We start from the raw sequence: 25,690 nt of genomic DNA on the forward strand, positions 1-25,690 counted from the left end.
TTTTTTTGACGAGTTAACCCATTAAATGAAGAAAATACACTCCAAAATTTTGCCCTTGCAGGGTCTTTAAATCCACAAACTATCCCTCCCTTTTGTCATTCACCCTATTAGTAAAGCTGCTATATGATTAATGCATAAAACAATAATTATCTCTAATAACTAACAATGCTAAAACATTAAACTATGACTAACTGTGCTTATAACAATATTAAACCCCTAACTATAAAACTAAGATACATTAAACACAACATTAGTAACTGCTAAATAAGAAAACCGTATTAAAGTCAAGAGATAAAAACAATGAAAAAATATTACCGGTAGCTTTGAGTTAATTAATATGCTGTTTGCAGTCTTTTTTCCCCATTAGCACAGTCAATAAAATAATCTTGAATACAAATTTAGTATTTTAAAAAGCATGTAAAATGATCAAATGCCACCGCACATTTTAAGTAACTTGATTTAGGAAGAGAGACATTTCAAGATTTGTTTCCTCGAATAAATATTTATCACTTCATTTAACTCAACAAGAGTAATCTAAGTTATTTTTACTCTTTGCTGAATTTGATGAAATTGGTTAACATGCACGAAATTTAATTTAACAAAATCGTAAATCTGTGCTTTTTCATCACCTCACTGGAATCTTTTACCCTACGATTGTTCATATTTAAATAATTGTAAAATTAAACCTAATAGACCCTCTTGAGTGCTAAATGTGGATCACAACTCTTTGTCACAATTTTTGTGTCACATGAAACAACTCTTTTAACTTTGAACCTCCTATCTACTAATCTACTAAAAATAAATTATTCTAGAACTATGGATTGAAATGTCTAAGGAGCAAATTTGTGTTTTCATGAATTTGTTAGTCTCTTTGAAATCACTGAGCAAAATAAATGTTTATTCTAAATCACTAAAAGAACTTCCGTTCAAAAGAAACTGAAAAAAATGAAAGATGAATTGACATGCAGTGAACACTAAAAAAATCCACTACAATGTAAACTAAAAACTTATTTTATAACTTGGAAATATATTACACACCTTTTTAAAAATAATGATTTTAAGTAATTTTTGATAGTGATCCTTCGCCAGTTAGTTCATTCACTAGTTTGCAACCAAGGGTTTGCATATCAACAAACTTATTTTGAACCATGTATACAGCTTGATGATATTGCAATTTTTCCAACAATGACGCACTCCACGCTAGCTTCATATCACTCATTTTCAGAGCACAGGAACATTTTCCTTCTTGTTGGACACATTCAGACGACTACATTGTGAATTCTCTTTATCACCGTCATGAAATTCATTAAAATACTCATGTTGCAGGGCCTCTATAGCACCAATTCTCCTCTGAGGGCTAAATATGAGCATTTGCTGAAATAAAAAGAACACATTTGGGTTTATCTTTGTTACTGGGGCGTCTAACAAAAATTAATGTGTAAGGCAAGGCAGCGAGGCATGCAAGACAAAAATCCCTACTCCAAATAAAAAAAGATAACTGTAAGCTACCTAAGCTAACTGTAGGCTAACCAGATTGCTATTTAGGCTAACTTCAATGGATAGCATGCCTTGCTGTCTCGCACTTTGTGACAACCAGTTATTGGATCTAGTTAGGGGGCCTTAAGTTTGAAAACTAACAATTTCTTTTTTAATAATAAATTTTTTTTCTTTTTTCTCTCTGTTTTTTTTTTTTTTTTTTTTCTTATCTTTATTTCCCTTTTTTTAAAAAAAAAATATTTTTTTTTTTTTTTTCACCCACAAAAAAAAAAAAAAAAATAAATTTCCTTTGTGTTTTGGGTATCTCTCTCCACCCACATAGGTGTATGAATGAGTTTAAGGGGAATTGTTGGGTAGCAGACTAACATCTCATCCAGGGAAAGTACAGTGTAGCAATGCTCCTAGCTTTGCATTGCACAAGCTACCAGTTTGTACCAAACTAACTATCAGATGCTAGCCTGATAACCCACTGCATACATGCTAAAAAGGATTTTTTACTATCCTTTCAGCGCTCACTCAGACATAACACCACAGTTAGTATAATTATAGCTTAGAAGCAGGCACACACATGAGTGGGAAAGCCAGAAGAACAAATCAGCGAGCGAAGTGAGCCAGCAAAATTCTTAATGCACGCCCCAGACGCCTCCTCTCCAGCTTACTTTATTCACTGTCTCATTCTCACGGCTTTGTCACTTGAGCATGTATTTCCAACCATCAGCCTGCTCACAGGCTAACAGTATTACATGTTTTTTACATCTATGTGTTTCTGGTGTGCATTTTCTATTTTCTTACCTTAAGTAAATGAGTTCCACTTAAACACATCTCTGGTATTAACTCGGCCAGAGAGAATGCAACATATTTTGGGAATGAAGACCGTGGAAGAGAAACAGTTGATGGCCAATCACTTTGTGAAGGAATGCCTATAACACTGCAATAATACCAGAGACCAGGGAAAGGAGGGTTAGTATTCATTTACAGTAGAAATAGCATGCATTCGCAGGAAAAACTCTGATCTTGTACAAGTAAAGGTGTTTGCCTACCCAGGGCCAAGGTGGGCTTTGTTGATAGTAGATAGGTAAATGACACAGGAAATGTTTCTTTAGGATTTGCACCATATGAAGTGGTTGACTGATCATTACATGATTATTTACCAATTTAACAAAACCTTTTTTAACCATGTTATTTTCAATTAAAATAATTGTTTCTCTGTTTCACTGGCATGCCTGTAAACTTAGGAGTTAGGATAATAATTATGCGAGCCAGCGAGCCATGCGAGCCAGCGAGTCATGCGAGTCCCAGTAACATCCCAAATCCCAAATCCCAACAAAAGGCTAAGCGCAAGCTACCTAAACTAAATGTAGGCTAACCAGAGTACTATTTAGGCTAACGGGAGTAATATGTAGGCTAACCAATGTGTTATTTAGGTTACCTGAATGGCTCGCATGGCTCGAATGACTTGCGAGGCATGCGAGCCAGAAATCCCTAATCCCAATAAAAGGCTAACCGCAAGCTACCTAAGCTAACTATGTAGGCCAACCAGAGTGCTATTTAGGCTAACTGAAATGGCTCATATGTCTTGCTGGCTCGCAGATTATCCGGACCCGTAAACTAGCTATCTTGAAGCTAAGTGCATAACCACTATAAAGCAACATAATTTTACATTTTACATTTTTTATTGTATTCATGCATTGCATGCAGGAAGAACGGCTCTGTAAACACATTAAATTTGTCGTGGTATTGATGGTTTACCTAAATATTTTATGCAACTGATCCACATCTGATTTTCCTTCAAACAGTGGTTTTCTGTTATAAAGTTCTGCCATGATGCACCCAACACTCCAAATGTCCACAGCTGTGGCGTAACTAGAGTGAAGGAGAACTTCTGGAGCCCGGTACCACAATGTCACAACCTGGAATAGAACAAGCATGTGCAAGAATGAGTGGAAATTTGTGAAAGATAATGTTACATACATCACAGTGGTGTTTATTACAAATTAGTTTATCAGTGACCAGGTCTTCTCTCCATTGTTGGAGGGACAGGGGGATCTGAACCTCCCCCCCCCCTGCCTTTCCCCGCTTGCCGTATTTTTTTACTCCTGCCTCCCCCCCGCCCCCTTTTCATTAGCCATTCTTTCCTCTTTTGTCCCATATCTATTGTGAAATATAAGTTGAAATGATACAAAATTTTACTCGTTTATTTCTGGTTCCCATTTTCCCCCACCTTAGGAATCCCCACTTCCCACCCTCCCTTCTTCTACTTCCCACCCCTTTTCTCCCAGGCTCCCATCCCATGTTAACCTGTTCCTCTAATTTTTTCTCCTTTTTGTTACAGTAAGGCTTTTGCAGCACTAGAGGCCCTGCCAGCTAGATTATACCTTGCACTGATCTAAATTTAAATATAGGCCATGTCGCTGTTTTATCGCTCTTCATGTCGCTGCCGGTACCGGTAATTAAGTTACAGAACAACAGACGTCAAAAATGCATTTAATTATTAGTTGAGATTTGCAAATTTATCAATGAATAAATTACAGTTGACAATGTAAAAACAGGAACTCTTCCACCATTTTGGTCACCACCAAAAAGAGATAAAAAGAGAAAGAAAAAAAAAAAAAAAAAAAAATCATTCATACTTACTCAAAGTCAGTACTGTAATATGCACATGTTGCTATATGATTTTGTCTTTTTTGGCTAATATGTGCCTTTAGTACACGGATAATCTATCCAATCCAAGCTAGAAACCACCAAAAAGAGCACGGAAGAGGGATTAGCTTTTAAGGTTAAATTAGTCCACTGATGTCAGAAGAGGTCTTGATAACTAATTGGCTACAGGTTTCTTTTTTCAACTTACCACTGACGTCAAAGCCATGGCATCTCGATATATCCTTGCCAGTCCAAAATCAGCAATCTTTACTTGACCCATTTTGGAAACCAGGATGTTCTGGGGTTTCAGGTCTCGATGAACAATTCGATGAGAGTGCAAGAAATCCACACCATTTAACAGTTGATGTGTGATGTCCTAATAAGAAGTTTCATGAAGAGAGTTTAGTCACTGTCTAGTTAAATGATTATAATATAAAAAGCCTATAAGCTTATAAATTTATTAGATTAAGCTGGTAAAGAATAATATGATTTTTCTGGATCTCCCAACTGAAGAGCTTGTTCACAGTAAGCTTATGTTAAGAGGCTTTTCAAGTTCATTTGGCAGCTGCAGAGCTTGTTAAGAGGTTTTCATCCTGTTTAGAGAGCTAAATAATCCAGTATTCCTCAGGAAAAAAATTTTCAGATATAATACACAGCTCCCCCCTCCCCCACTTGGGATAATAAGCTTTCAGAAATAAGCCTGCAAAAAGATCTTTTCTACAAACTAGAGCCTCGCCTGCGAATACAGAGGATTCGTCTGGAAATAAGTCTGCGTTCACAGGCTTACTTAAGCCCAGCACTTATTTTTGGAACTTTGACTCGTAAGAGTACATCTTTGGGCAATAAATAGCAACCATCTTTTAGACCGCCTGTAATTTTTAGCTTGACGGGACAGAAGCATTGCCAAATCCATGCAAACAAGAAGATGACAAGCAATGTTTAAAGATTCACACTCTAAAGTTAACCAAAACCCTTTATGAAATCTGAGACTTAAAGATTGTTTTTATTCTAATAATTAATGAAGTGCGAAAAGAATGAAGCTTTTTTCTTATTCATTTGAAAAGGAAGTTTCAATAACTGATCTCAAAGAATGTGACCTTTTAACTGATGATCATACTGACTTGTGAAAAGAATGAAAATTTGTTAGTAATATCAAGAGCATTAAAAGGGTCCTTTTCACTTAAACCTACAAAAAAATCCATTTAATCACTTTAAGGTTCAGCACCAAAGCATTGATTTGCATAAAAGGCAGTCTAAACACCGAAGACGTCTTTATTCTGATTAGAATTTTGAACTCATTTTCTGTATCACAAATAAACCCAAGAGTAAAGCAGATAATAATTTGATAGAACTTACTTTGTGAATGTACATTGCAAATTAAACTGTTTAAGTATGCAGCTGAAGTTGCTTAGAACTAAAACATTTTAAGTGGTTTTAGACACTTAACAACAGATCCATTTAGTTTGTGAGTTAATTGCCAATTTTAATTGTGATGTTTTCTGGAGCATAATAAATTATTCTTTTATCTATCAAACAATATTATAATAAATTATGCTTTCACAAGTGTGTGAAATATGTCGTGATTTTTACATGAATGCAGCTACCTTAATTTTCCATTCTGGCAGCCCAGGTTGAGGGCAGTTTTCAAGGTAAACACTGAGATCCTGCTCAATGTGCTCAAATACAAGTGAAAGGTGGGTCTCTTGGCGTGATGGTGACGTCGTGTGAAATACGTCCAGTAGCCTGTGGAAGAAGAAAGAAGAGAGTTCTTTGAGTATATTCTCAAAACCTACTTATCTAAGATCATACACTTTGCTTGATAATCCATTCACACTACCAGAGTCAAACCTCAAGTCAATTTATTATTCATTAGAGCCTTCATTCACTATACAGTGGTAGAAGGTCCAACTAGAAAAATACAAGACAACAAACGAAAACCTAAGAAACTAACAAGAAGACCCACTAGATGCACACTATACAAAATCAAGTGCATCTGGTGTCCAGTCTAGGTTATTCCAGTCTTCAGAGAGTGATAACACACTCTCTGCTTTCCCCAATTTTTGGTTACATGAGGTAGCCTAAGCATGTCTTTATTCCTTTATTCCTTTATTTATGTGTTTGTACAGTTAAAGTCTGTGTATGAGCCCCTAGTTGTGACCATTAAAATGAAAGCTGTCGAGTAGCACTTTCATGTGGTGCTGTTTATAATTTATACGAAATGAAATAAAGGCTTACAACATGCTGTCCATGTGCAGATTGTCATGGGTTGAACTCCTTGCAAGGACGTCTCAATTTTTTTTCTTAAATTTCCTTAACTCTCATGACAACTGAATTTACATCTTTCTCAAATTTGTGTGGTGGTCATTGAAAGTGAAATGGGTTAATGGATAGTGTTAGCAGACAGGCTAATGAAGCCGAACCTAAAAACCTTGTTAGAGTAAATTAAGGAAAATATAGCAAAATGGGACCTTACCTCCCCCCTCCCCATCTCCATATTACCTAGGGAGTACATTCACTGTATCTTAAGGGGCACCCCTATAAGACAGACATCTGGTGTAAGTCCTGTCCCTGCAGTTCCTCAGTCATTTTACTGTAACTTAACTCCCTATAAGACGGACACCTAACACACCTCTCTAAAGACAGACAGTTGGAGTCTGGTCCTGATGTGTCTGTCTTAGAGGGAGTTGACTGTATGCTTTAAAGGGTGTGGTCCTTGAGCTGTTTTAGTCAAAATGTCACAGATCTTCTCTATTGGTCTGAAATGGGCTATTTTTTAAACGGGAAAAACCTAACTGTGACATTTACCTTAAAACAAGAGAGAGAGGGAGCAAGAGGTAACCAAAAAGCATTAATTGGACTGCATGCATGCTTCGTAGAAGAAATATTTTACAGCTCTAAGTTGTAATGGAATACAAAGTTTAGAAGTCATCTATGAAAAGTGCTTTAGCATACTCCTACAAAAAAAGTGAGAAATGCCCAGTTCTAAGAATTGGGGGGAGAGGGGACAGTGGTGAGCGCGCTCCCACGGGGGCGACCCGGACCCGGCGTCATATGTGGGTTGAGTGTGTTGGTTCTCGTCCTGCTCCGAGGGTTCTCCGCCCCTCCACAACCACACTTCCAATCAGGGATTCAGGGCCACAAGAAAACTACTGGGACACCAGTATTGTGTTACCCTTCAAAAGTGGTTTTTTTTTTAAGAATTGGGGATCATTACAATGTCTCCCAGTTGATTAACTTTGTTCTTCTCATTGCCTATTTCTTGACAATGTATCATTGTTATGAGGAGAAATTAGAGTAAATTAAGCCATGAAAGATTTTAGTGGTAATTCTTGAGGTGAATCTTATGATTGTACATAGATCACTTGATATTCTAGAGCCTTAATTTTTTCCCAGTTGTCTAAAGTTTTGATTTAAGTTTTAAAAATTGAGAAGTGTGTACTAGGGAGAATGTCAAGAGACGTCCTAAGAGTGTAATTTTAATTGGATGAACCCCCTCTGATCGCTTGAAAGATGAGAAATACAGAGCATATTTCTGATAACAGAGAGGGTTGAATTATTAGAAGGTCGTGCTCTAAAGACCTGAGAAGGTGTGAAATCACGTACATGTTCTTGACTAATTAAACTGCTGGAGATTCCATTGTTTAATAGGAGCTTATTTATAAATATCCTTTTTAAATAGAACATGCAATTTGTAATAAGAAAATAACAATCGCAAATCGAATTAAAAAGGGAAGCAATGTTGATTTACAGTAATATATTTCGTGTTATAGAACTAAAAGATTGTCAAAACATCAAGGAACGAAATAAAAAGCTGATATGATGCTATTACCTAATTATATTAACACTCTTTTTGTTGAACCATTTACACCATTTATGGGCTTCATAGCTGATTATTTAGCTTTCATAATATTCCTGAAAATTCGATTAGCATTTTTGTAAAAGATGATAACATTTTTTTTTTACCTAAAAAAAAGTGCAATGAGACAACTTTTATCGACGCGCCGGATTTGTTTAAAATGCAACAAAGGATTTTGTTGGTACAATGTAAAATAAACAAAAGTGCTCTGTTTCTTTTGAAGTCTTGATCGTTTCCGATTTTTATATTTCAATCAGAACTCGTGGATAAATATGAAGTCGTGAGCCATGTGAGCTTGTGAAATCGAAAGCGATCGCTCTTAGATCCTTGTTATTTAGCACTTGATTTTTCAGCGATATATGAATAGCGGAGCACTTATTAAGTCAAAGCAAATTATTGATCAAATATCTTAATGTCAAGCCACGAGTCCAAAAACTTAAGCAAGGAATGTGTACTTAATGAAAGCGCTCTTATGTAGCTGTCTGTCTGTCACTTGAATCTAGGCTCGTCCTTGAGCATGAATACGCGGCACACACTCGAAAGTTCACAGTTTCTATTGAGCTGAGAAACAGGTCAAAGTTTTATGGTAATCCCACAGGAATGTAAATCCTTGATCAAATGTTCTTCTCGCTGTGTTTGTTCGTTTTCACATCGAGATAAAAACCCGGCGTTGAAAGGTCGAGACGAACATCAGTCAATCGTATTTCGGGAAACATGAGACGTCAAGTTAATGTAAACAGCGCTTCCAGAAACAGTTATTTCGGTGAAACAGTGGGCACAAATGTTAGGTAAACATCGCCCTTTCTGAATCCTGTCGATTTTCACGGCAAGGAATCATTTCGCAACGCTTTTAAAAGGCAGAAATCAGAGTTAGTTGCGAGTAAGCACCAAATGCGGGATTTAAATTTACCCTCGACATCGCGGGAACTCGATAAGCCAATCACATCGCTTCTCGTCCGGCAAGATCCACTTCCGGTGAAAGCAAAACATACACAAACTTTCGATGTAAAATCTTGGATCGCCGTGCGCGACGTGCAAGGCTTTCGACCTCGTCGAAATTCTCTCGACGTTTTTTTCAATCCAAAACTAATCAGAACATCAGAGTACAGAGCAAAACGTCTGAAAACAACCAAAAAGACAGTGATTTATTCCGTGAATTGTTTTCTATTGAAGTGATAAATCCTTTAATTATGCAGTGTATAAACACGATTCGGCGGCCAAATTAATTTCTAGCTTGGTACCTGCAGAAATAACTTGCAGGCCATGGCTATGTTTTACGCGATTAAATAAGAGCTTGACTTAAAGCCCGCGAGGCAAGTCTGTGAATAAAGAGGCACAATTGAATTGTGAAACTACAGGTTCGGTAGCTTTCGGAATGCAATAATTAAACAAAAGATGAATTTTAATAATGTCTTTGCTGACGGCCAAATTTAACGAATGTAAATCCCTATTTTAATTTTTTTCTTTTAGTTATGTTTAATTGTTTAGGCTTCTCGTGTTCGAAAGGGAGATCCGTGCGCCGTGAAATAAAAAATAAAATTAAATAAAAATATTCGTGTTGATGCATTTAGAAGGGAAGGGTTAAGGTTTCGCAAGGATCTCGGGGGGTTTGTATAGCGACACACCAAAAATTCTGGATCTCCAAAATATCACTTTAAATTTATCCCCAGCATTTCAGACAAGTCAAACAAATCAGTTAACTTACCTGACGATATTTTCATGCGAGAAATTGTCGATCTGCTTTAGGAGGGCTATTTCACGGATTGTGGATAGTGGCATTCCTTCTTCGCTGTTTACAATTCGCACTCTCTTCAAAGCCACGAAACGGCCTTCGTTCTGAAGATCGCGGGCCTTGTAGACGGTGCCGTAGGCTCCGTTGCCGATCTCGGCAACCTCTTCATATTTCTGAGCCATGGCTCTTATTCCAAGCAATTCGGCGACCAAAGTTCACTTTCTCATCCTCGAGGCCCTGCTCATCTTAGCGTGACATGGCGAGCATCTGGGGTTGACACAAGATTCTCTGCCGTCTTATCGCGTTGGCCAACTTGCAAGGATTTCCACCAAATCCAATGAATCAAGTCCTTCAATCTTCCATGGAGGTCGATCTTTACTATCAGGGTCCTAAGAGCTAAAGAGACAATCGGATCGTCCGCTAAAAGAGTTTAGAGATTTGATAATGCTTCATAAAAGGAAAGTAAATATTCAACTTCAATTCCGCTCTGGTCTCGGAGGAATTAGAAATCGCATACGGTTTCAATTCAATCGGGGTATTTGTGTAAAACAATGCTTTAAAAATGGCTGGATCATCACTTTTTAGCTTAAATCAGCCGATTAAACCGCGATCTGCTCGCTAGTCCGACGCGCCACTTACTTTGATGAACAACACTAACCGGAGCTTGAATGAATGAAAAAGTCACATCGAGACTTCAAAATAAAGGTTGCAAGGTTGGCTGCCTACCACGTGCGCACGACTTTGCCTATTTATTTCCTGTTGCCAAACGGCGCATCTGATTGGTTGCCGAGGACTTTGCAGTGTGTATCGGAATGCGGGTTCTATTCATTGGTCGGCTTTTGTCACGCCCTCAATGGACGCGGCCAATGGAGGCAATTAGAGAACTTATTTTCTGCATGGCAAAAGAAAAGAACCCCAAAGACCACCTACTGGATAGAAACGGAAAGCAATGATTGCCCATAGAACTAATGTTGTTCTATAGCACATGGTGTACCATCTGCGCCCCTTCTCATATTTCACTCTCCATACCTATACAAGACACACAAACTGCCAAGAGCATTGTGTACATGAAAAGCACTACTCAATCACAACAATACAACAAAATCTTGAAGGCTCCCGATTTCACAGGAAATTTTGTCTCTAGCCACAAGAGCCGTCAACATCCCATAGAGAGGTGCAGATCGCGACAACATTTTTTAGATCTTATCTAATTGACTTTGTCCGTTGTCGAGGCAACCAACGAGTCAATTACAATATCGGAAATTGAGCGACAGATGTCTTTTGCACGCAGTTTACCGGCATACCAAGGTTTTGGCAACGCTTCTAAAGTCCCTAATCAAACTATTTACGAGCTAAAAGCTGACAAACAAGGCACAAGGTGGATCGCTCCAATAATTTCTCACGAACTACCTGCCCGTCACGGTTTGGAGTTTTAACATTCGGTAATTAGGAGGTGATTGATTTCATCAATATTTAAGCTTGTCGTTAAAATTCCCTAGTGGACTAACACAGGCGGCTCTTGTCCATTTCGGTATTACAACTCGCGGATTGCACGCTCACGCTAAATCTAAAGCTATTCAGGCGAAGTTTACAGCTTCTGGAACAATTTCGTGCAGTCCTGATGAAAACATTTGAATAACCATCAATCTTATTCTGTGTTGTTTGTGCATTTCTATGTGACTTTCTCACTGACGTCATCATTCGCACGAGGTTCAACAGAATCCACATTGAGCATAGAATGTTAGAATGTTAAGGTCTTTTACTGAACTTCTGTTAGAATTTGTTTGCACGTCTGTTGCGTTTCAAGGCAGTCAACAACTTGGTTTCTGTTACAATGAATATCAGTGCGGACAGGTGATGACAATTGAAAATCATCAGATAACAAATTCTCGAAACTGAGTAAAAGAATTCAGTATGACAGTATGTTGGAAGAATTGGTCTTTAGAACATTGTAGTAAAAAAAAAGTGGCACTCTTCTAGTACACAGCCTGCATGAATGAATTTGTTAGTATTTCTGGAGGGTCTCAATGGGGTACCGTTTGCCGTAACGGCTTTGGAGGCGTAATTGATTTTACCGTTAGCCGAAAATTGTTCCGTTCGTAGTTACCACTAGTCACTTCATCGTTCCACGGCCCTGAGACCAATATGTTTTAATGGATTTTCTTTAAAACAATGAATTACTTACTTCTGTTAACCGTATGGAAATAAATCAACCGTTAGCCGTAAAAAAGCCAATTTTAGCCGTAACCGTAAAAGCCACCACGCCATTGAGGGCCTCTTTCTGCTCTGTTACTCATTAAGATCATGAGCAAGTCATGCGGCCAAGTTGAGTGTGGGCGAGTTAGGGTGTGAGTAAACTAATGATAGGATTATAGGAGTGGCAGCGAGTCACATGAATTCAGTCGACCGTTATGAAAGTGGAACAAACAGAAAGAGGAAAAAAAACATGTTAGAGATACGAGGTATTACGAAGTGCAGTGTGCAGGCAAGAAAGCGCAGAGAGACATTAGGGTGACTAATAGCTATTGGTGTGAGGAAGGTGGGTGGGTAGGCAATCAGGCAGGCAGGCTTTGGTAGTCAGTAGGCTAGAAATGCTTTAACAAGAAGATATGGGAAGGTAATGTAACCAAATAAGCTGTTATGTGAACAAGGAAAAAACACGAGCAACTCAATTAAAGATGACAAATGGTTAAAGTGAAAATATTTATAATATACTGTTCGTTCTTTCAGTTTTCTGGGTGGCTTGTCTGTCTTTGATCCGTTAGTTCATCATCAATGTGTACATGCGAGAGTATAAACCAAGTAAAACCGAGTTAACTCGTGGTTTGTTTCATAAACACGGCCTGACAAATTGCTCGCTAAATAAACTTGGCTTACTGAGTTTACAACTGTGTAAAACATTTGAGACTTCCAGTTTTCTGTTACAGCTAATTCCCATTTCAGTGTCTGGTCTAACTGAACATATAACCGAGATATAAGTTTTGAATGTAAAACGTAACAAATTCGAATAGATAACCGACGATGAAAACCATTAGGGTTCATGTAATGAGAGCATAACGAGACTGAGAGCAGAAAATAGGCACATGATCCGGGGATAAATAGATTACCTGCCTCAAGCCTCCTACGCAGGCACACCCAAACAGCTTCTCCAGAGCAAGCTACCCTGGCTACGTTCAGTGCTGGAGCAAACTGCCTACTCCATGCGGCACTTGGAAAGCAAGGGTGACTTGAATGCGGAGCTAAGGTCTCACATGAATGACTCGCTGCCCTTTGAGAGAGCAATAGAACAAACAACAGGAACAATGCCCCAGCCCCAAAAACAATAGCAACTGCTACACTAGAGGACCAGTAGAAGTACAAGCTTACGAGAGCTGCACACTACTAAGGGCTATGCTGCTCATCATTCCGCTCGGTAAAGTACTAACATCATGATTCGTCCTCATAAGCCGCATTTCAGAGATACCGTTTTTTCTTTCAATGTTTTAGCCAGCAAGTTGCAATTTTGGTTATTTTTGCAAGAAATGCCCCAGATTGCAATGCATATACTGTTTGGTTTCTTTTATATCACTGGTGAACTTTGTATTGCATGTTTTTCTTCTGTATTTTTGCTGGAAAATTCCCTATTCTGCCTGCGCAATTAGTTCGCTGCCAATGGCCTTTTCTGCTCGAAATTCTACCAAGTTTAGCTGGCGACCTCATCGTTTGCGCAATAGTGCGGGTAAAAGCTATTTATATTAATAGCGGAAAAAATCAATTTAGTATCACCAAAAAAAACAAACACACTTTTATGCAGTTTCGAAATGTAAGCAGATTATTATCAAAACGAAAGTAACCTGTTAACCCTTGCTTTCAGAACAGGCTCAAACATGTCAAATTCTACATTCCTCTTACTAGTTCACATACACTATAATTCTTTTAATTGTTAGTTTGGAGAATTTAATTGGTGTTACATCAAGACAATATTCTATCGTTGACGATTTTCTGAATTCTCATTACTTTCTAACTGATAATTTATTAATGTTGTAAGGAGAAACTAGTCGTTGACACTGAGGGGTGTTGCTCTTTCAATCGTGCACAACATGGGCTGTTAATTCACGTCACAGACAGAAACTGATACGAGACTGATATGCGATTAAAACATCGAAAGGAAATAATACCACATATTTTCACTGATGGGCCGATCATAGTGCAGGTGACAGGCCGCTTCTGTATATTCTTAAAACGGGAAAAAATAAAATCATTATTGAATATAAGCAAAACGTCCCCGGCCATTTGAGACACAACCACAATTTTATTCGGGATTCATCTTAGAGGAATCCACATGTATAAATAGCATATTGTCAGCCATACAGGTGCGGGCATCATGATTGGATACAAATTCTTCATAAAACCAAACATTAAGAGAATGTTGTGACTATTACATCTTTTGAGCTCGGTACTGGAGGGGTTTACAAAATGAATCGAAAAACATGTTTTGAAAAATAGTTCTTCTGCCCCGGCATTTTTAATAATAATTTCAGTGGTCAGTTGCCTACAAAAAATGCTTTCACACCGGTACCGTTGAGAATTTTCCGGCAAATGTAACAGTACTATTTTTCAACAAATATAATGGTACGGGACGAGTGTGTACCATTACCATTTGAAAACTTTCCAGTGGAAAGGACCGTTCCATTTCAATTCCCACCGGAACAGCCGCATATTTCATTGAGGAGCATGGTTAGTATGAAAACGCAAAATGGTAAAGTGATATTTCGAGCAAGGTATTTCATTTTTTTTCCAAACATTTTCCAGTGGGAAGGACCGTTCCATTTGATTTAGGTTTTCACCGGAACAACTGGTTTCTCCGTACAAAGAACAAGTGGAAAGCGCTCACGCATTTTGTCGCTTCTTTGCTTTGCGCGGAAAGCACTGACTGCATTTTTTTACGCATCGGATATATAACACTTGACCGAAATTCTTTACGCTATATTCTTCATGGTCTTCATTATGTTATGTTTAATAATGAAGGGCTGATCTTGACTCTCATTGCATGGGTAGATTTTGTTCTCGATTTTTCTTTCATTTCACTGTAATGTTTTCAACAAGGTTTCCTGTGTCGGATTTCAAATATAAGAAGTTTACGAAACTGAACGGAAATGCTTTAGCGAAAAGAAGCAGAAGGCGTCCCTGGAAGTCTTGTTTCACTTTCTGTTGTTGTTTCGTATAGTCTTAAAACAATAAACATCATGATGGGACTTTGATGAGTGTTGTATTTTTAGCCTCGACTGGCCACAGTATTGATTCGCAACGTCAATTACTTTGAGTACCTTGAAAAAATAAAGATATGAAGCACTTTTCCGGTTCTCTGAAACACTCACGCAAGACAAAACGAGCCTTTAGGCCTTGTATGAAGTTTCTATGTGTTCTGGTCGCTGAGATAACGAATATAAACCAGCAAAGTGGCTTGCGTGCGTTTGCTTGGCTTGTGTATGTGACTAAATGCCATTAGTAACTAATTTTGCCAAATCCTTTTTTTGTTCTATGGAATTTCTTATCCTAAATTAATTTCAAAGATTTCTCTTTTCGACACGCCCTTGAAAGAAGTAAAGTAATCTTAAATAAATAATAAACAAGTGTTAAATTATTCCTTTAGAAAAATAAATAAATGGATAATAGGAAAAAGCAAGAATCTGAAATGACCTCCTGCGCTCTCTGTTAGTTTTTACCCGAAGATATCTTGTCTTAGAGAATGCCCCTGAAAGTGACAACATTGTCAATATCTTTCAACGTGTCTAAAAGCATCGATTTAATCAAACTTCGTAAGCAATTTTTGTTATGTCTTGAATAAACAGAGGTTAAATAACACATGTTTAAAATGGCAGAATATTCGTTGCACCCTCATTGCTCAAACTAAAACAGGATGTATAAAATAATTTCTTTGCTTTCTCGTGGGAAAAAGATATATCTCTGGAAATATCGTAGGAATGATAGCTATATCGTGTTCACACGTTGTTAGAATTTTTAACGACCAAGAAATTATACTAAAAAATAAATTACCTTTATTTAGACACGGTGAGGATTAGAGCTAGAAGCTTGTGGGGCCATGTATTCCTTATCAAATTGGAATTTGGAAGTGTTGTTTTTTGTGGAGGGAGGAAAACCGGAGAACCCGGAGCAAGGACAAGAAGCAACAACAAACTCAACTCACATATGACGCCGAGACCGGGAATCGCGAACCCGGGCCACATTGGTGGGAGGCGAGCGCTCTCACCACTGCGCCATCTCTGCTCCCTGTTCCGAGTTTTCCTTCTGTGTAAGTTGTTTTTTCCCATAAAACTGATAAAAATCTCACCCACGATATGTTCCCAGCGACGCATATCCGAACAGGGATAACGTTAGATATTTACTCGATTTACTCTTTTATTCATGTTTTCTTAGAGGTAATTACATGAAACAAACTGTAAAATTGTCTGATCAAAATTCTTCAGCGTTTTATGCGCCGGTCTACTTCTTGTAGAAGTCCTTGTCTTTGACTTTATATTTTTATATGGTCATTCATTACTCGTGGCCTCAGAGTCGAAGTGCTCAGCTGCCGATAATATTGCAACATGTTTCTTGGTATTATACTTCAAGGACCGGCCCCAGAGTGGCTTTACCACCTGTTGTGTGAATACATCAGCCTCGGCGTGCAATATTGCCAATATTGACTTTCGGTATAAAACCTCAAAGTAAATATGACTTCCTGAAGAAGAAAAATTTCAAACAGCCAAAAAAATACGTTTGAAAATTGTGGACTGTCTCACAATAATGAATCAATTTGCTGAGCTGAAAAGTCTTCCGAAAGGAACGCTCAGAAAAATAGCTCTCAGGAACCCTGGGGAGTCACTCTGAAAAGGCCATTTCCGAGCTACCATTTGCCTCAGTTTTAAAACGAGTCTACGTGCGAAACCATTCAAAGGAGGGGGTCTTCAAAGGGAAATGAGTTTGATTTCCATGAAAATGGACCTGTAGGTGAAATTCATTTTCATATGAATGGTTTCGCACGTATACTCTTTTTTTGAAACAGAGGCGAAGAATAACTCGGAAATGGCCTTTTCGAATATACTGAGCTTCTTGTGGTAGTGGTGAGATATTCTTTCCTATCTTTTATATATATGTACTGCGAATAACGACCACCCATTGGAGCTTATTGAAAGGTTCGTACCAATACCGCGTTCGCGAAGGTCATGGCTTCGGAATCCTGTCAAAATCAGTCTCAGTTTTCTTTCTGAACTTCTTTGCTTTGCAACTGAAATTCTTGAATGTTAATCTAAATTTAATCTCATTCGAAATTCTTGAATGCAGGACAAGACTAAGACAGGATTGTTTCTCATCTGAGAGATAAAACGTTCTGTAAACTGACCAATACCAATCTGATCACTCGAATGGTCTTTGCGAGCAGGCGAGCAGAGCGTTTTTCTTTGCGAGCACGCGCATTGACAAACAAAGTTAGCCTTGCGAGCAACGAGCACTTTTCAAAAAGCTTGTTCCACTAAAAACCGAGCATGGAGCACTTGTAAAAATATGCGAGCATGAGCAAACAGTCTGATCCATTAAAATTTTGGGAACATTCCGAGCAAAAGCCTAATTTTGCGAGCACGAAACAAAATATCGTGAAAATTCGTTTTAAGAAAACTGACCATTAAAGGGTTTTTGACTAACTTAAAATCAGTGCATGATTTGAACAGGGAACCCGTGGACAACATTTGGAAAAAAACATGAATGCTATTTTTGCGCCACTTAACATGGGCTTACTGCCGGGCAATGTCTTGTCATGGGCTTCTGGTCTCGTTCAAAGTTTAAAGCAATCCAAAATCTCTCTAACATCTCATAAATCTATGTTTTTGGGTGCTTTGTAAATTTTTGGGTGACTTTGGGAGACGTTTGGCAGGAAATAGTTTTTCCCAAAGGATTTATAATATTCGCCTTTTTCACGATCCCATAATACATCTTGTTTTATTTAAATAACCCCCCAAAATTTTTGCATAAGCATTGTTTTCAATTTCTCTGGGGACGATCGCACGTCACTGTAAATCCCAAGAGAAATTGAAAACAATGCTTATGCAAAAATTTTGGGGGGTAAACAAGATGTATTATGGGAACGGTGAAAACAGCGAATTTAGAGAAATAAGAAATATTGAAGATTTAATATAGTTTTCAAATTAGAATTTGAAGTTAAAATTAGTATTTGGACACCAAAACAGCTCCCTTACAACCTGGGATGCTCAACTGTCTGGTGTTGTTCCAAAAATAATTTCTTTTTTCTACCCCTTCTTAAGACTTCGTAAAATTTTATTCAAATTCACGTTTACTCCCGCCTTAAAGGATCCTAGTCAGCCTCCACCGTTTTCTCTGCCATATAAATTCGGACATTTTGCATGTTGAAAAAGGAATCCTCGTTCATCCTTGTGCATTTTCTTTACTAAGGTCTTTAACTGCCACAATTGCTTATTAAAATTATTGGTGCTTATTTTTAACTAGTTATTCTCTAATTCTTTTGTTTGTTTTGAGTAAAAAATTTTCAGTTGAACTTAAAGGATCTTAGTCAGCCTCCACCGTTTTCTCTGCCATCTAAATTCGGACATTTTGCATGTTGAAAAAGAAATCCTCGTTCATCCTTGTGCATTTTCTTTACTGAGGTCTTAAACTGCCACAATTGCTTATTAAAATTATTGGTGCTTATTTTTAACTAGTTATTCTCTCATTCTTTTGTTTGTTTTGGGTAAATTTTTTCAGTTGAACTTAAAGGATCCTAGTCAGCCTCCACCGTTTTCTCTGCCATCTAAATTCGGACATTTTGCATGTTGAAAAAGAAATCCTCGTTCATCCTTGTGCATTTTCTTTACTGAGGTCTTAAACTGCCACAATTGCTTATTAAAATTATTGGTGCTTATTTTTAACTAGTTATTCTCTCATTCTTTTGTTTGTTTTGAGTAAAAAATTTTCAGTTGAACTTAAAGGATCTTAGTCAGCCTCCGCCTTTTTCGATGCCATCGAAATTATGAAAACTGTACGGCGAAGCGAAATCTTATTGCACTTAAGGTCTTTTTCATTACTTTTAGCAGTTTCACATGCTCCGCAAAAATAATACCGAAATTCTCGTATGTAAACAAAACCAAAGGCATGGCTGACTAGTAGGATCCTTTAAAGGTTTGGGAGCAGCTGAGATTGTATCTAGACCAACTAAACCCTGACGACAGCATACAAATTCTACGGATCCTTAAGAGTCCTGATGCGTTTTATATAGAACAAGTTCAGGGGATCATATAAAGGATCAAACCTTTAAAGGATCATATAAAGGATAAATAATCAATTAAATCATATAAAGGATCAAACCTTTAAAGGTTTGGGAGCAGCTGAGATTGTAGCTAGACCAACTAAACCCTGACGACAGCATACAAATTCTACGGATCCTTAAGAGTCCTGATGCGTTTTATATAGAACAAGTTCAGGGGATCATATTCCCCACATAGGTGATCAGTTTCTTATCAGTTTTTGTTTGCGTGTTGTTTCTGTTTATGTCTACACAGTAAAAGTTGATCTATATCTGTTCATTGATCTGAAATTAAATATTATTGCCATTATTTGGACTGAAACCAGAGAATAAGTCGCAGGAATTCCCAATGTCTTGCCCCCTTCGTGGGAGTGAAGGGAAACAGATTATTTCTCTAGTTAAAGGTCATTTTCAAGAGAAGATTGATTCAATCTGTGTTATCAATTCTCGCGATCACGGACCATTAAGGGATTCTACACTTTGATAGTGCCGCGTACAGATAACAGATTGGCCGTCTTGCAACCCGCTCAGAAGGTGCAATTCTACAGGGGCTGATTCATGAGAGACCCATAATATGAGAAGGAAAAGTGAGCCTGCCCCTGACTCTTACAACACCCATCTTAGCCTCTCCTTTGCTTCCCGCGCGCGGAAACACTGAGGCACTAGGCACCCAATGAGGAAAGTTAAGCAAAGACAACTGAAATGTGACACCAAGTTCTGTTTCCTAAAAAAGTTTTGGTGCTTTGAAAGTAATATTTGTGTAAGCTAGCACATATTGAACTGATCGGGTTTTTTTGATGAATTTATGTTGAAGAAGATTTTAGGCAGCGGAATTTTATTACCCGAATTTTTAATTGTTATAATCTTTCCGAAATCCTAGCTGACTTTTTTTTCTTACCTAAAACAACATTTTTACCCCTCCGAAAACAAAAGGCATCAATTTTTCCGTGTTACGAAAAGTCAAGGTATCATTCATACAATTGTTCATCACAATTGAATCCAAATAGCCAAGGTGAACTAGGCATTCAGAACAGATATTTCCCCGAAACAATCGGTTAGCTGCATGCTCTTGCCACGTGAATACATGAGAAATTGACTAATTGCGAGCTGGGATTAAATCATAATCTCTTTCTCTGGAAAAGGATCTAATCTTAAAAGTAATCATTGCATTTTATCGCTTTCGTTTGAAACAAGAATTTCAAAGGCGAATGATTGAACTTTGCCCCAGATTTTTTCGGTTAAGCTGTTAAAATATTTTTCACAGAAGATGCAATATTTTTCAGCTTCAAGCAATGTCAGCATTGGTTTGGAACACTAACCGTTTAATCTTGCAATCTTTCTTCCTCCCCTGTCTTTCAAATGTCGTTATTGGATCCTTTGCTCTTTTCCCTGTCTAAGTTAGTTCCCAGAAAATTTGGCCATTTTAAAAAAAGGAACAACCATTAGAAAAAATACAACGTTTGTGAGATGAGACTTAGATGTCAAATAAGTTCTGTGAAATTTTATTTCTGAACTACATTAGTACACCTTTAATCCGGAATTTTGGAGCGAGGAGCGTTTACAGTTCAATCACTGATCTGGTTTGTCTCTGCCTAGTCAGAAAAATGCGTGAATGCTGAGCTGAAACATAAATGCAAGTAGCAAAAGAAACGAAGTTAAAAGGAAGAGGAAAAATTGTGTGTAACTTCGACTACAAAAAATATGTGAAACGGTTTGTGCTTTTCACCTTGTTAACTTCACGGACAGCTTTTCATCTTTTAACAATCAATAGTCTCTTTTCCGAGCAGACGTTTCCTCTCTCGCGTTTCAATTTCACTTATCGCTGCTCCCCAATTTACTGTTCTTCTAGAATTGCGGAATATTTTGTCTTAAGTCAGGATTAATTTAACAAAGTCGACACTTTTCCATTTACCGACTTGGGGGAGGTGGCATCTTTAGTTAAGTGTCTGAAAACAAGTGAAGTATTCGGTTCACCACATTTTAAGAGAGATCTAAATTACCTCTATTGCGTGTCATTTTAACGCGTTGATCGCTTGTTCAACTGTCTTAAGTGCAATTCAATTGTCACTGATCGACAGCGCAGAGAAATTCCAAGGATATTTAAACGGGCAAGTTGACTGAAGCTGTCTGCCCATAGCAGAGTTTTGAAAACGACCCAACAAAAACAGGTCATTATTAAAATTATTAGCACAACCCTTCGCAGTAGAAAGAAACGCACTTTTGCAGCTGTGATCCGTTTTCTTCCGACAGGTGTGAAAGAGAAAAAAAAACACTCCAAGGAACATCTTGTTTAACGCAATATTTAAGTTTATAACAAGAGAAAGTTTAGAAGAACAATTTTTATTTTGGTTATTTCAAACCAATATCGGGAGATAACAAGGTTCATATAAGAAGCTGCATCTTACATTGATTTAAACTAGCGACCTTAAGTATCAATCTGTTAAGGTTAAAAACCTAGGAGGAATATATTGTAATGTTACTCAAGACTTCAATTTTTAAAAACTGATTGTTGTAGGGTTCAAAGTCTGCATACGAGCCTGGTGGCCCATCAGGCCGGAGCTTATCCCGGTTTCCTTAGCATGAAGCGACTAGGAGTGTTTTTACTCCTCCCTGGATGTGATGCTAGTCATTGCAGGGTTTCCCCCAGCATTAAATTCGGCGGTTTCCATTTCATATACCTGGGTGAAGAGAGCCGGCACTATGAGAGTGAAGTGTCTTGCCCAAGAACACAGCGCAGTGCCCCGGCCAGAGCTTGAACCCGGACCGCTCGATCTGAAGTACAGCGCACTAGAAACCATTAGAAACACTGATATTGCTTGAGATCTCCCTTTTTTAGAATGTAGCTATTTTCGGAAGTAAAACGTGTACCTCTCATAAACTGTCACAAAAATGCCTGTGACGCGGAAATTCTTACTGAAACACTTGTTTTTCCATACAGTTTTCGCTGTACACTTCTCTAAAAAGTATCATAAGCTTTATCAAGCTTGACTTCGTTAATATGAAATATTCATTTCTTTTAAGAAATCGCTCTCCCCTATTTCAGGATATATCGACAAACCACCAAACTTCACCGTTACTTTCAGAGGGTCGTTTTATACTCACGGAACTTAACGCCGGCATCTGATTTCGCAATAGATACACTATAGAGAAGACAAGTTGCCTATTTTAAAAAAGTGATAGAGGATTTCTCCTTTGTTTGGAGCTAACACTATTAAACTCCTGGTGGATGGCTATGAAAATAATCTATTACAAAACCTCGATGGAGAAACTTGACCGTACTCTCACCGATGTTGTTTTTCCCTATGATATGGTCAGTTTATCCGCGTTCTCGATTTTGTGATTCATTGATCATCAGTAAAATTGTTTAAATTTTAGTCTTTAACTCTTGCTACTGAAGACAGTAATGATCTCTGCTATCAGGTCCTATCAATTTTACATACCTCGATTAGTTAAACTTCAAAGGAAACGTGACTGATACTTGTCGAAGTCACTTGATTTGCAGCTCTCAGCCACCGCCTGGGAATAGCGTTTGGATTGCACTTGTATTGATTACGGCTTCGATACTACTGACTTATATAAGCGGTTTATGTGTAAATTGAGTGCAAATAAAGCATTTAAGACACTTCAGCAATGTAGGGCTCTGCTTACAAGCCCGAATGGTTTCTTCTAGGGCCTCTTCTTCGCATATACCGGGCATATAACATCAATCACGTGAAGAACACATTTGTTGGTTTATAAAAAGCGCTCTATTCGCGTTGTCAATTGATATAATAACCTGAATTCTACGCGCATTTTGATTGGTTCTTACTTATGATCTATCAGAGTACAGACACATGGTTGACGTCACGCGGTGGTGTGACTCGCGCGCGTGATCAGAGTTCATAGTCCAAATCAGAGTTGTCGGCAAAGTTTTTCAAACTTGCGGGGCCACAACAAAGCAAAAAAGTTCAGCTGATATTAATTACAAATGTCCAGTGAGAAACAATACGCCAAGCATCGTTCACCTTTCGAAGCATTTAACTGGGCGAAACAAGCTTGAAGAAGAGAGTGAATTATTCGAGAAATTATCCGAAATCTGTATGAAAGTTTGACCGATGTTGTGCAATTGGACAACGCCACGGAAAACAATCAAATTGCGGTTGAACGCTTCGGGTTATGTTTACAGATTTGAACAACTTTCCAAATCGGAATAAAGGTTAGTTTTTTCATTGACTTTCAATTGATCATTTTTCTGTTTATTCAATCGGATTAACAATGCTTCGTGTTAACGAAAACTTAATAGTGAAATCGAAACAACTTAGCTCATCGGCACGGCAGCATTGCTCGCACAGAAGTGTGCTGAAGTCTTGTGTTATTATATAAAACAAATAGATTTCATTTTGCCGTGGGTCTGTTCAGTAATAGATCACAGAAGACGTCAAAATGTGGTATGAACATCAGTGACCCACTCGGCTAGCGCCTCGTGGGCCACTTCTCTGTTCATACCACATTTTGACGTCATCTGTGATCTATTACTGAACAGACGCACGGCAAAATGAAATCTATTTGTTAAATACTACCTAGGGAAATTTGATGTTATCCACAAAACTATTTCCCCTTTGTGGTAAGATCCTTTATTGTCATGACCTGCATGCTAAAGATTTGACTAGAAATGTTCTTGTTCCACGATCAGTCGTGCAAAATCGCATGTACCGGTAAATACCAGACCTGACCACCAGCCGTGCCGGGAGAAGGGAGCCCGCGCTCTGAGGACAGCGGCGGACAGTCACCATGTTCTGTATGTTCGGTTCGAGAGCTTCTTTGAGAGTGATTCGAAAGCTCTGCTCGAGTAAAATGCATTCGAAAGCAGCAGAAAAAAAAAACATCATAAACGCAGTCATTACAAAGAAAGGGGCATTTGGTGTCAGTTTTAAAACGACTGTTTTTTGTATAGATGATCAATGCGCCCCACTCTCATCAAATTGTTAACGTTGTAAAAGTTAAGGGAAAGATGACGCACAGAAAATTTTCTAAACTTAAAGGAATAATACCTTTTTCTCACTGAGTTTATGTCAAGATGCCGGGGCGGGGGGTACTCAGGTATGTTTTGGGTGGGCATGTGCCACACGGGTCTCCAAAGTAGCAACTCCGTTTTGGAAAGAATTTGCATCCAAAATGATACCCCGTTCTAGAAACAGTTCAATTTTTTAAAACCCCGTTTTGGCTGCTGATAATTTGAAACTCCCGTGCGTTCAAAATGTCATACCCCTGTTCTAGAAATTATCTTCAAAATGGAAACCCCGTTCTAGATCGAGAGCCCAAAATCACGACCCGGTTGGGCGGCAAATACCCGTATAGGTATTATTTTGTGGGAGAACCCTCTCCCTCCCTCCCGGGACGACTATACGCTTTGGCACCGCACATACCAATATAGCTTTTGTAAGGGAGTACCCCCCGCCCCACCCCCCCTCCGGGGTGCAAATCCAAAGCAAAAGTTGTAATTCCACTCCGCAATGATCTCTTTTCCATGAACCATTCCATTGTCATTAAAGTAGCTTTCTTTTCACCTGCTTTCATCAGCTCATTTCTGTGACAAACGATCCCCTGCAGGTATACGACTATAATTTCCATTGTTTGATTAATTTCTTTACAATTTCTTGAACAAGTTTAGCTTTGTGATCGTGTCGGCGGCCTTGAAGGGTACGTTCAGGAATTCTGGACTGGGCGGTTTCCGCGAAATCCAAAATTCAAATAAAATAATGCTGAATTTTCTACTCTATTAGAAAAGAAAATTATGTTGGAATAACATTGCCGGCTTTATCAAACTAAATGCGAAAAATTCGTACCTTAATTAGCAATCTATATTTTTATAATTTTCAAAAGGACACGAAACCATCCTGTTACAGACCTAAAATGTTAATTTTAAACTGTGCGACTGTTAAGCTATGATTAAATGCAAAAAAATGCAAGATGTTACTCGATAATGTTACACAACCTGTTTATATACATTCACGCCATTTAAGAACTGAACTACCTTCCGGCTATCGCCGTCTTCATTATTCATTTTACATAAGCAAATTGATATCAGTTAACTTACCACTGAGTTCAACAAGTCAGAATTCCAGTACAATACTGATTGCTGATAAGTTGTGAGGCCTATCACAATTTTGCCGGTATTTCTTTGCCACACGTGCAGTAAGCTTTTGCCAAATGAATTTATTCACCTCCACGTAGCCAATTAGACTTACTCGTCTGTGAAATATGCACAGTAGACTAAAGGTCATTTTGTGGATATCTTATATTCAAGAGTCGTGTTTAGACAATTAAAAACCGTATTTCCCTGTGTATCAATATAATGACCTCTCACGCAATATGGATATGATATCCACTAAATAGAATATCAGAACAGGAAGTGATTAATGTCTCTGTGCAAAGCAAACATCGCTGTCTCAGAGTTAGAGTCTTAGGGCTCCAGGACCACTGAAAAACAGGGCCCAGTTTTCAGGCACTAAAAACTAAAAGGGCTCCCAGTAGCAAAATGATGGGTCTCCAGTCTCCAAGGGGAACATTTTAGGGCTCTTGGGCTCCAGCCATGTCTGCCCTTCCCTTTGGGACCCTCCTGCCTGTTTGAATTCGTTATAAAATGGGCAAGATAAATTAGGAATTAATTGCTATGAGAGGATTAAAAGGTTCA

General features: G+C 38.2%; 1 protein-coding gene across 4 annotated transcripts; it reads right to left on the minus strand.

The window, feature by feature from the left end:
- Positions 1-393: 393 nt before the first annotated feature.
- LOC144659439 (cyclin-dependent kinase 6-like) lies at positions 394-25,211 on the minus strand. Of its 4 annotated transcripts, none has more exons than XM_078519884.1 (7): positions 25,094-25,211; positions 9,699-10,121; positions 5,742-5,880; positions 4,346-4,513; positions 3,247-3,407; positions 2,290-2,425; positions 394-1,374 (listed from the first exon to the last, which is right to left on the minus strand). In XM_078519884.1, the coding sequence occupies exons 2-7, from the start codon at positions 9,905-9,907 to the stop codon at positions 1,222-1,224; spliced, it is 966 nt and encodes a 321-aa protein (XP_078376010.1). In that variant the 5' UTR covers positions 9,908-10,121; positions 25,094-25,211; the 3' UTR covers positions 394-1,221. The 4 variants fall into 4 exon arrangements, with proteins under 4 accessions (XP_078376010.1, XP_078376008.1, XP_078376009.1 ...); XM_078519882.1 differs by lacking the exon at positions 25,094-25,211 and adding an exon at positions 22,458-22,657; XM_078519883.1 differs by lacking the exon at positions 25,094-25,211 and adding an exon at positions 10,365-10,615.
- Positions 25,212-25,690: the final 479 nt, after the last annotated feature.

Source organism: Oculina patagonica, chromosome 7, assembly GCF_052425735.1.
Source record: "Oculina patagonica isolate OP01 chromosome 7, crgOcupat, whole genome shotgun sequence".
NCBI classification, from domain to species: domain Eukaryota; kingdom Metazoa; phylum Cnidaria; class Anthozoa; order Scleractinia; family Oculinidae; genus Oculina; species Oculina patagonica.

What these genes read in the sequence shown, in the direction of transcription:
- LOC144659439 (XM_078519884.1), bottom strand. Translation starts at nt 9,907, where the DNA reads ATGGCTCAGAAATATGAAGAGGTTGCCGAGATCGGCAACGGAGCCTAC. An exon ending in TCGCATGAAAATATCGTCAG is followed by an intron (nt 5,881 to 9,698) that starts GTAAGTTAACTG and finishes CTTCTTCCACAG; the next exon opens with GCTACTGGACGTATTTCACA. An exon ending in CCATGGCTTTGACGTCAGTG is followed by an intron (nt 3,408 to 4,345) that starts GTAAGTTGAAAA and finishes GTTCTATTCCAG; the next exon opens with GTTGTGACATTGTGGTACCG.